We start from the raw sequence: 11,334 nt of genomic DNA, 5'->3' as shown, positions 1-11,334 counted from the left end.
CAAATTTTAAATCATTGTTGGATTATTCTTCTAATTAAATTGACCAAAAAAGACATAAATCAACAAAATTAAGCAAGAAATTTGAAAAAATAAAAATAAAAATAAAAATTGACCACTAGTAGCATGGCTTTGCAAATTAAAAATAACAAGAAAAAAATAAACATAAAAGATATTTGTTATAATTATTTAATTTATGGGAACTTATAGTTAAAATCAGTTGCACCATCCCCTTGAATGAAAATTGAAAATGCTTTCCACAAATTAAACAAACCCTCAAAACTTTTGGTAATCAATTGGATAAAAGATAAGATATGGATGTTGTGGATTTAATTAAATTGCAAGCCATATGTACATTTGTGGTGGTATTATACTAGGAATATGATACCTGCAAATCCTCCATTCCTTCAGCAGATTATCCTAATTTAAGATTTTTATCCTTTCTCAGTGTGGATGATAGCAAAAATGTTCATTCTTTCTCTGCAATTACCACAAAAACATCTTTCAGTTTCCACTTCCTTCTTTCACTTTTGGCTGGAGGATTGATGACAGCTCTTTCGGCATTAGCTAATTGGTAACCAATGACAATCTCTCTCCTCTGCCTTGCTCGTAAAAGTATTTCATAGAAGCTCAATTCCTCGCCTTCACGAAGGTACAGATCTGCTTGTCTTATATGCATCTCATTTCCCTGAAGATAAATTAGAAAATTCTCAATAAGTTATTAGCTTCAATGTATACAGTACAAATATACAGTTGGCCTTTATAGCGGGGAGCTCAACAATGCATCTGTAGTTCAAAAATAATAAAATAAAGAAAAGTAAAAATCTCATGCTAAACTCTCATCAAAGATCAACCCAGAACTACAAAGAGAGCCCATAATCAATTGTGCAAGATTAGCTTGGTAGCCCAATTTTCTTTTTCCAAGTTTCTTGCCCCTATTATAGAATGGAAGACGTGCTAATATGGAAGATTGTCCACATTCATTAGAAAGGTGAAGAAGACAATTGTAAAACAAGGATGAGACAGGTTTGAAGTAGTCAAGAAGGATTACCACAGCTAAGGCCTTGTAAAATTTTAGCCCTAAATTAGAAAAAGAAAAAAAAAAAAGAACAGAGATCCATATATCCAACTGTAACTACAATGGGTTCTGAGGCTGAGTTAAGTACGTAATGCATACTCACCATAACATGGAAATCAGGGAACTGGCATGAAAAAAATCAGAAAATATTGTTTTATTGGCATTTGTGCAAAACATCTCAGTCAAAAGACATTACCTCCTCTGCAAAGAGCTCTTCCAATACATCATTTATTTGTCGATCCTCTGCAACCATGGCTAATGCCATGCTGACAAGCTCATTTGATAAAACATAGTCACTGATTTTTGACATGGATAATAGATTTTTAGTCCTAGGGTCCAGAATTTCACTGATTATTACAGACTTATCTGAAGCTTGTTGCATCTCCCCAATCCAAGAGCCCTGTGAGAAGCTCCCTCTGTGAACTTGGGTCGCCATAGCTTCTCTATAAGGGAGGCGCTTTGCCTGCATGAAACAAGAGAATCAGAAAATATGTGCATATTATGAAGGATGGAAAAGTAAATGTCAAACAAGGAAGCAGTCAGATGCTACTACCCTATGTTGTATGTGACCGTTCCTCTTGGGTTATATTTTCTCTATTCTTTTATCTAACACCAATAAAGGACTGACCACATGATGCTTAAAAAATGAACAGAGAATGCCACGGATTTCAAAGGGCACTAAATCAATGTATTATTCTATCTTGTGAAACAAAGTCTCCAAATAAGTGTCTAATCTTATGCCATGAACTTATCTAGACTTTTGAGGAAAAAAAAAAAAAAAAACTTTCAGAACTTGCATCAGCAAAAAGTAAGTTACCTACTAAGAGATGCCCCCTTCTACATGTTTTGTCAATTTACTCTTGATTAAATAAAATAGATACGGACTCGAGTAATCTTTAGTCTGAGATACAATTCAACTGAATCAACCCTTAGTGTTATGCTAGTTGAGGTCAGCTGTATGGAACTTTTATACTCCATAACTGGAAATTCTTTCACGTCATTTTAATTATTATCACCCTGGTTACCCTTTCAAAAGTATCTTTTGACATGTTAGGGAGTCTAATATAAGCTCCCTGCCTTTCTAACACCTGCCATATAATATCTTTCAAAACTCTATCATATGCCTTATATAGATCTACAAACACTATAAATATCTTCTCCTGTCACTTCTCTATTAAGACCCTAATAAGGAATATAAGCTCCATGGTCAATTTTCCATAACTGAAATCAAATTGGTTGCATATAGCATTGTAACCTAACAAATATTCATCACTCTATCTTAAAGTTTCACAAGTGTCATTCATGTGTTTAATAAAACTAGACTTCTTTGTCATTTTCGATATCACCTTCCGGAAGATAGATGTGATCCTTCTCTAGTCTTCAATCATCTTCAAAGATTGCAATATTTCTCAAATGGTAGTCTAGTCAACCATAAGATCCCTTTTCTCTTCAAGTCTCTTTCAAACTTTAATAGGAATTCCATCAAGAAAACGTTCATTTGATACTTCCATTTTTCTAAAGCTTCATTGATCATTAATATCCTCATGTTAAAGCGTAACTAATAATACTTTCTTCTACCAAACTCTTACACCTCTCAGATTTTCCATCTGACTATTGTTTATGAGTTTATCAAAATAACTCCTTTTTGTAATCTCTTACATTTGCTATGAAAAATATTATTGTCATCTTCTTATACATTTACTTTTAACATAAAGCTCAGCATTTTCGTTCCCTTATCCAAGAATGTGTTCAACCTATATTACTCATCTGGAAAGGCAAGGGGAGCTGTGGACGCTGGCAAAAGGATGAATGAGACCACAAGCAAGTTTAGAAGCATACCCACCTTCCTTGCTGAAAGGGATTTGAAGCAGATCATACCAAGCCTACAAAAATGAATCTTTCCGTAACAGCTGAGCAATTATTTCCCCAATTTGTAGATATCTCTCTTTCTCTCTCACAAACCGAGCTTTTCATACAACCTCTCCAAAGACCCAAACAGCCCCTTTTGAGCCTTTCTTTAGCTGGTTTACATTGTTTAGATAGCAATATCCATTCAAGCAATCAGGTAGCTATATAACATTCTTGTCTAGCCTTGACTGTTCTACAGCACCAGCAAGCTTCTTTTTAAGTGTGACTCGAGCTTTCAGAGACCAAAAACTTCCAAGGAAAACTTTTTAATTAGCAGCCATCTCTCTCGCATGGATCCATGTCAAATACCTGTCGTAATATTAAAGCTGTATGGATGTTGATATAAATACACAGACAAAGATGTCAAGAATTCATGTTGAATTCAGCATCTTCACCTCTTTATGCGTTTTATTGCAGTTCGGCTTTAATGCTGACTTGCAGGTGAAAATTAATACAATCTCATGAAATGCCAACACATGAAATGAACCAAATAAGACATAACTAATCAGGTAAAATGGGAAGAAGTAATCATTAATGAACACAGAGTAAGAGGAATGGTTTTTACTAAAATATACTACCACAAGGAAAAGCTAACTGCAAAATAAAGTATAAAAGTGAACCAAAGTCTAGCCAACCATTTTCTATTTAGATTTTTTTCAAGGCACCTGGATATCACGAATCAATAGCAATGTAGCAAGAGATCTGGAATCAGCTTGAATAGCAGAATCTTCCACCGACTCATCAGCCAAAATTAAGATCTGCACAACCAGATACTGCATCAAAATCCAGTTAACCAAAAATGATGACAAACACATGTCTGCCACTTTACTGTTTATTTTTTAATCTAATGCTACTCACTGAATCAAAAGACTCCAAAGGAAGGCTCTCCAGGTGACGCCGTATAACAGCATTTCCTTCCCGATGAACCAATGATATATTTACCAATCTGGTGAGGTCCAGACCACCGTCAATAAGTTTCTTTTCCCTTTCTTTTTCAGGGACATCGTTGAACATCCAAAGTTCTGAACCAAAAGCTAGAAAGGCATCCAATACCTAAATGAACATAGTTCAGTAAACAGCACTGTTACTCTTGTCAAGAAAAAAGGAGAATAAGACACAAAGTAATTGAACTATCTACAACCAACTTATTATTTGAAAAGAAAAGTTTCAGGTGCAAGAAAACTTATTGCAACTGAGTTAAAACAAAAAGGAATTCTAAATATACAACCATTTTGTTGCACCGATGGAGTGTGATTGCAGTATCTTTTGTAACATTACCATAATCATATCTTCCATATCTCGCCGCCAACCACAAAACAGTACCCTTTCTGTAGACTTTGGAACAATGAAGTCTTTGGGTTGACTTCCTCTCCGTACCTGCAGCATTGGGGTGAAGAAAAGAAAGAATTAGGGGCTTCATAGAAAGAACTTACCACAATCATATCATCTACGTCCCTCCTCCATCCACAAAGTAGAATCTTCTGTGGCTTTCTTGCTGGTCGAGATATGTGTATGAATGATGCTTCATTGACCTGAATGATGAAATTAATTATATTATGTAAGTTTCTAAATATAGTATGCCGACTTTAATTCCTCTGAAGGCATCAGCCTAATATGCAAAAACTGGAACAGGTTTCTGCACCATCACTGACTATCCTGAGTGTGACTCACTGTTTCCTCCTTTTTTTCCTTTTTATCTCCCCCTACCTCCTTTCCTTCCTTCATAGGTTCTTTCATAACATCCATTTAGAGGATATCAGAAACAGAAAAACAGTATTTATTTTTATTGTACTTTATCATAAGAAATTGAAATCTAAGAATAAAAATATATTATAATGCAAGTCCATGTGCATGGCACATTGCAATGGACAGACAAATGCGACTTGTACATGAGAGGGAAGTCCATGCAACAGGGTGGCTCATATTGCCAGAGTATAAGTACTTGATCAGCACTCTGGGTGATCTAATGCTTGTGAAAGAGAAGAGGGGAGGTGGGGTGGTTGGGGTGTGTGGGAGAAGAGAGAGAGAGAGGGAGAGCCAATTGATGACCTTGAGCTATTTGAGTTGAACAATTTGCCGAGGTTTTCCTCTAGAATATTGCAATGCAATTAATTGATATGCAGACAAGTAGGCCTCATATTTATACAATGCGGTAAAGTATGCACGCGTAAAAAGTCACGCAACTATCACTCCTAGAACCACAGAACAAAGAAAACTCTTATTCCAAGTCTTAAGAGTGCAGCTTAGATTGGTCTATAATCTATTTTCTTCTGCTAAGTGGATAGGACATGGGTCAAGCCATCTATCATGGATTAACCGCATAGGACACAGAACAAAAAGAAGGTAAGCTTTGCAGAAGATAGACAAGTCATCAATTTGGAATCTTGAATTTCTGAAGGAAAATGAAAGCACCGTTGGTAATGTTGCAGGAGCATATGTGTCATCGTCTTCTGCTATAACAAGCACTTCATCACCTTCTTGCAGAACATATGTATCATCAGGATTCAGGATAATCTTACCACCACAGGATGCAACCTTGACCCCACAAGGTATGGCATCAGGAAAACTGATTAACACATCCTCAAATTGCATTCCATCCAACTGGGGCCATCTTTTGATGTAAAACTCACAATTTTCAAACCCAAGGATGTCTTCCCAGATCTGTCATAGTCAGTCTATAATTATCACAAGCACAAACATGCAATATCGATGAGGAAAATGACCAGTGCACTGATTCTAATGCAATTATAGTACTAGACTTGCCAAAAATTGACCTGTGCAAGTCCTGGCTGCCGTGCACACTGAATCATTAAACGGCCAATGACATCATGAGCTACAACAGTTTCAACAAGTTCTCCACCAACAAGCTTTACAAGGACCTCATTGTCCAGGTCACTGAGTTCAACCACAATGTGCCCTCTCAGCCCTTCTTTTACTCCTGTTAGACTTAAGACTGTTCTTAATGCACGAGCATCACTCTGCAACCAACCAGGAAGGAGTTAACAACTACCTTATATAATATTAAGAAAGAGCGCATCAAGCCCTTCACTCAAGAGACCTGGTCAGCATTTCCATCTTCAGCAAGGACAATTATTGCACGGGCCTTGGAGACAGATACCTGAAAACTTTAATGATTTATTAGCAAACCAAGAAAGGCAACCAGATAAAATAATATTTACTGTTCATCATAAAGTAGAGATTGCTATGGCATTATAGCACACTGTACAAGTTATAAGAAAGCAAAATATTAGCTGTAACAACTGTCGGACAAACTGAAGTGAATGTGCTATTGTCAAAAAAAGATAAGGAATGTTCTATTTTACATGAGAAAATAATACGCAGCACATATTTTTTCCATAAAGGAAAAACAGGAAGCTTTCAAAAATGAAGACTGCAGACATGATAATAAGAAAAGGTACATACAACCTGCAAAATTAAGCATCAGTCTAGCAGGATTTAGTTACAGAATGAATGGAGACCAAACCTTTCCAGACAAAATCCATATGCATCTCTTGAAACGGAAAAAAAAAGAATTTACCCCAAAACAAATAGCATAAACATGAATTTGAGCTACTTCACAACTAATAGCATTTCATATGAAGTAAAATAATTTATTCATTCAAGCTCAACTGTCCCAGAAGGTTAAGTAATCTAGCTAGATGTTTTCCCAAAAAGGATATATCAACACACTATAATTTACAAGATCAAATACAAAGTAGCATGCCTTTTTAAGGTCAGCAAGAATCAGAGGGCTCCCACTTCTGCATATGACTTTAGTTCCTCTAAAATCAAACTCCATTTTAGCAATGTCCATTTCCATCTCCTCTTTATCTCGTTCAGCCATCACTACCACAATCCCTCCACCCAAACTCTCATTGGCTATAGCCAGCTGGTTCAGCAGCGAACCCTGGTTTGACAACAAAATAGCTGGTGAGTAGGATAAAACATTTAAAAAAGCATACCACAAAATACCAGATTATTTTCATTTCTGACTGCAATTTTTATACCACAGGCAAAGGTCTACTAAAATTCTGATATTAAGCACAAACATTACCATATTTGCAGAGAAAATAATGAATAAAATATAGTGAGTTTAATTGGAGGAAAAGATGAAGTTCTCCAGCAAATAATCACATCTTCAACTGAGGATTAAAGAAACCAAACAAATTTCACATTGGTCACCCACAGAAGTCAGAACCTCACCAATTTATCACTCCATCCGAGAATGAGGGTATGCTTTTGCTCAACAACCTCGCTTCTGCCCTTCCGTAGTGAATCAAACTTCTCGGATATTGCATCAGATACAAGTCCAAGCATCATTGCAAAAATAAGCATGCCGCCAAAGCTAATAGAAACAGAAACTAGCCTAGGACCAATACCTTCAGAGTTAGCATGGTTTCCGGAATCAGCCACATAAGTCCAAGATAACCAAAGAGAATCAGCCAACCCATCATCGGTCACACCAAAAAGCGCCAAGCCACCAAGACATATAAGTAGTAAAGTAGCAACCAGCAATGCCAGTGGTTTAGCATACGGATGGACAGATAAAAACACATCCACACGATATTCAATCAGCTTGTTAAGAGAAACTTCTTCTGAAATATTATCTGATGATCTTGATTTAGATGATACAAAGTCAATGTACTTTATAATCAAAACAGGGATAGATAATAGTGTAATTGAAGATACAAGAGCCAAATGTTTTAAGCCTTTACTAGGCTGATCACTGCTGTCCAGTGAACTGAAATCAATACTATCTACATTAGATATCAAATTGCAAGTTCTTAATTTATAATTTAAGTTTGCGATATTGTCCTGCAAAAAGAAAATAATTTGAAGTCAATAATGTAATTTTGTAGTAAAATAGAGAGCAAAATACTATTCCCCCCCTAAGTTTTGATCTTACTTACACTTCCGTCCCTCTTGTTTGCAACCTGAATAAATTCGTCTTAATATTTAATAAAAACATATACCAAATCTTCACATTATATTTTATGTCTTAATTTTTAAAACAAATACGAAGTATAGTCCCCCAAAATAATGTCTTAGTTCCACAATTGTCAACCTTGTAAGGACTAAAAGTTTGCATTTCGTTAAATTCAACCATGAAAATTTTATCTTTAAGTACAAATTTAGGGACTAAAACGTACATATTATTTTGATAGAGGAAGTAAAGTGCATTGAAAATAAAAAGTAAAGGATGACATAGTAATTTTCTCTAAAATAAATTTAAAACAAAAAACAAAATTGGGGCCGTCTTGAAATGAATAGTTGACCTGTAAATCAATGACTTCATTGTGCAAAGAGAAATTCTTGTGAACTAAAGAAGCAACAGCTGTGATTATAATCTGCAACAGCGAACAACAAACCGTTTATTGTCTAAGAATTTACATATTACGTATTGAAGACGTTTGAAAGAAAAAGGAAAGGAATTTACCGCTGCTGACATAGCAATATGCCACCGGACTCTAACCTGATGAGCCGGAAAACCGGCAAGTCTCTCTCCGGAAGATGTTTTGTCTCCAGAAGGAGTCTCATAGTCACTGTGTTGTCGTGATTTGTCAGGACGACGTGGAAAAGCGAAAGGACGCCGAGGCCTGGCATATTTGGTGGGGTCAGTGTAAGGAGTGGAATTGGAGGAGGAGGAGATGGGAGAGGGGAACGACGGCGTCTTAAGGGGGTTGGAATCGCGGTGACTTGTAGAATGGGAGATCCTGGAGAATCTGCGATAGTGCTTTGAGGTCGAGGGAGGTATGTGATGATGAGGCTGGTTGATGAGGGATGGTGAAGGGAAAAACCAGTCCCTGCTTGAGGATGGAAGTGGTGGGGAGTCCTGGTCAAGGGACATAGTTGGGGATTTTGGGAAATGTTTTGTCCAATTTTTAAGTAATCAAACTATAGTCTTGAGCATTATTAATCAAGATTTTTAAAATCAGATGCAAAGTATAGAAATATATGTGCCAATCAAAGGCTAGGTTAGGCTAGTTTGGATTTACTCGTTGTATTGACCCGAATTTGACTTGAGTTTATTGAATTTCTTTGTATTTCATATGTAGTGCTTTCTACGGTGACTACTTTATTTTAACCACCATTAATTTTTAATTAATTTAAATTCTAAATATTAAATTTTATAAATAAAAATCATTGGTAATCTTTTCAACCTTTTACTGTTTTATTTTAACTATACCATCACAATTAAAATATTAGTTTATGGATGTTTTCTTCTTTAATATTTTTATAAGTTTTCGGTATTTTAATTTTTTTTCTTAATTTTTTATTGGTAATCAAATCTTCTATTAGATATATGTGTTGACAATTTCATAATGAGTGGCTCAAAATAGTAACTAGAAAGCTTCATGAATTTGATTACATAACGTAAATGACTTATAGATGTAATTAAATGCTGAAAAACATTTGAAAGCTGAAATGAAGAAACTCATAACTAAGTTTAGTATGTTGAGTGGCTTTAAAAGATAAAAAATGAAAATTTTCAAGTTTAATCCAATCATCACTAATTATGGTTTTGAGAAGGGTTTGTAGGCTTTTAGCACTTTTTCGGGAGCACACAGTCGTGTCTCTTCCCGTATGACATTAAATTTTTGATTCTATAAATAACTGACGTTGAAATTGTAAGACTAAACCCTTCCTTTTTTCTCTTTTCTTTCTAATCTGTTTTAACTTTCTCTTCCTTTTCTTTCTCCTTTGCTCCCCAAACACCATCTTACCCTAAAAGCTCTTTGTCATCATTCTTTTTTTCTTCTTTTCATTATTCCCTATTCCTCTTTTTGATAATGGATCCAAAGAAAAATATTTCAAGGAAGAGAACTCCCACACAAGTCCCTATCAAACGACCAAGAAGTGGGAGCTCTTCATCTTAAGCCCCTCCTTCGACCACTCCTTTAGTTTTTTTCGACAGAAATCATCCTTCGATACAGTTTAATAATAATGTGCCAAAGGCATGATTTGAAAATCTAGCCAACAAAAGGTTTTTCCAACTCATCATTTTGATTGGGCTTTATGCGTTCTACCGGTTTTGAAGAGCAAATACGGGGATGGGTCAACCAACTGGCTTGGAAAAAGTTTTTTGAAATCTCAGAGCCCGTTTATAGAGAAATCACTCTAGAGTCTTTGTGCACCTTGTGTTTTAAAGTCGGCTCAAAAGTCGATAGTATGAGGAGAATGATCAAGTTGCATTTAGGAAGAAAATATTACGACATGTCGGTGAATGATTTTGTCGTCGCTATGGGTATGTACATGGAGGAAGAGATAGCATCCGACGACTACATGCATGCACCCTTCAAATTCCTTAGGAACCGAAATTTGGAGGGTGTTTGGGCAAAATCGAAGTCTAATGCGCCTAGGTATGTGACCTCTAAATCCAAAGCTTCCACTTTTGATTCTTTTCTCCTGTGATTTATGCACTTTTTATTGACTACTACGATTACAGATCGAGGTGATTGTGGTGCGCATTGCACCCAATAGGAATTATTTATTTAATGTACTTAGAAGAGGGTATTTGGTGTAATATTGCTTTGTGTCTATTAGTATATTTGCTTGAGTAGGCTAAGAAATTGGACAAAGAGTGTTTGTGTGGGGGTATGTACATCACAAGGCTTGTAAAGGATTTAGATATTTTTGAAGGATTATCAGCAATGATATTGGATGGATTGCCGAAATTGATGGGTTTAGAGACTTTGCAACACATGGATAAGGACAAGCAAATTCTTCCTAACATACCTCCTTTGCAAGATGACTTTGAGTTTGATTAGCACACTGACCCACCACCATTCACCATAGCTACCCCAGGTACGTCAGCTAATCCTCCAACAGATCGACCTTCTTCTTCCTCTTCTTGTCCTCCACCTATTGAAGGTGAGCCATATAAGGACTGGATGGCATATAATTTTTTGCGAAGCGATGAGGATTAGAAGCCCATGGAGTTTGAGCGGCAAATTTACAGGTTGGAAATGTAAATGCATGTGCTTGAATGTCAGGATAATATAATCAAGCTCAAATAATGGGTATGCTTTGGAATCAATAGGAGATGATGTGTCATTAATAGATGAGTATAGATCGGCTCCAGAACTTGATGATGCATTATTAGCAGTCGCAAGGCTACACCCCACCGAGACCTCCACCAAGTTTCTATCAAGCACATCAAGTGCAGCTGAATGATGGAGCGGGGTCCACGATATTGATTTTCCAATGATGAGGAAGACAACACTGATGATGATGACGGTAGCATGGAAGGCTGAACCTCATTTCTTATCATTTGGACAATTTGATGTATTTTGATTAGAGTTACTTTTATTTGTTTTATTTTTCTTATGGATTAGAATGATTTTAAATTT

At 36.1% G+C, this 11,334-nt stretch overlaps 1 protein-coding gene across 10 annotated transcripts; it reads right to left on the bottom strand.

Moving 5' to 3' along the window:
• Positions 1-298: 298 nt before the first annotated feature.
• On the bottom strand, positions 299-8,953 carry LOC8282760 (ion channel CASTOR). 10 transcript variants are annotated; one of them, XR_003078906.2, is made up of 13 exons: positions 8,421-8,953; positions 8,260-8,331; positions 7,187-7,798; positions 6,708-6,890; positions 6,042-6,101; positions 5,758-5,961; positions 5,396-5,644; positions 4,262-4,360; positions 3,842-4,036; positions 3,649-3,741; positions 3,379-3,441; positions 2,915-3,292; positions 1,401-1,538 (listed from the first exon to the last, which is right to left on the bottom strand). XR_003078906.2 is itself a non-coding variant. In XM_015718358.3 (12 exons), the coding sequence occupies exons 1-12, from the start codon at positions 8,829-8,831 to the stop codon at positions 467-469; spliced, it is 2,664 nt and encodes an 887-aa protein (XP_015573844.1). In that variant the 5' UTR covers positions 8,832-8,930; the 3' UTR covers positions 299-466. The 10 variants fall into 10 exon arrangements, 6 of the variants coding, with proteins under 6 accessions (XP_015573844.1, XP_048226640.1, XP_002517736.1 ...); XR_003078905.2 differs by having other exon boundaries at positions 1,402-1,538; positions 2,919-3,292; XR_007214708.1 differs by having other exon boundaries at positions 1,402-1,538; positions 2,919-3,292; positions 3,379-3,413; positions 8,421-8,950.
• Between the last annotated feature and the right edge of the window lie 2,381 nt (positions 8,954-11,334).

Source organism: Ricinus communis, chromosome 2, assembly GCF_019578655.1.
Source record: "Ricinus communis isolate WT05 ecotype wild-type chromosome 2, ASM1957865v1, whole genome shotgun sequence".
Classification (NCBI taxonomy): Eukaryota; Viridiplantae; Streptophyta; class Magnoliopsida; order Malpighiales; family Euphorbiaceae; genus Ricinus; species Ricinus communis.
This window is presented reverse-complemented; position numbering and strand designations above follow the sequence as displayed.

What these genes read in the sequence shown, in the direction of transcription:
- LOC8282760 (XM_015718358.3), bottom strand. Translation starts at nt 8,831, where the DNA reads ATGTCCCTTGACCAGGACTCCCCACCACTTCCATCCTCAAGCAGGGAC. An exon ending in ATATTGCTATGTCAGCAGCG is followed by an intron (nt 8,332 to 8,420) that starts GTAAATTCCTTT and finishes TCGCTGTTGCAG; the next exon opens with ATTATAATCACAGCTGTTGC. An exon ending in CTTTGGAGTCTTTTGATTCA is followed by an intron (nt 3,742 to 3,841) that starts GTGAGTAGCATT and finishes CTGGTTGTGCAG; the next exon opens with ATCTTAATTTTGGCTGATGA.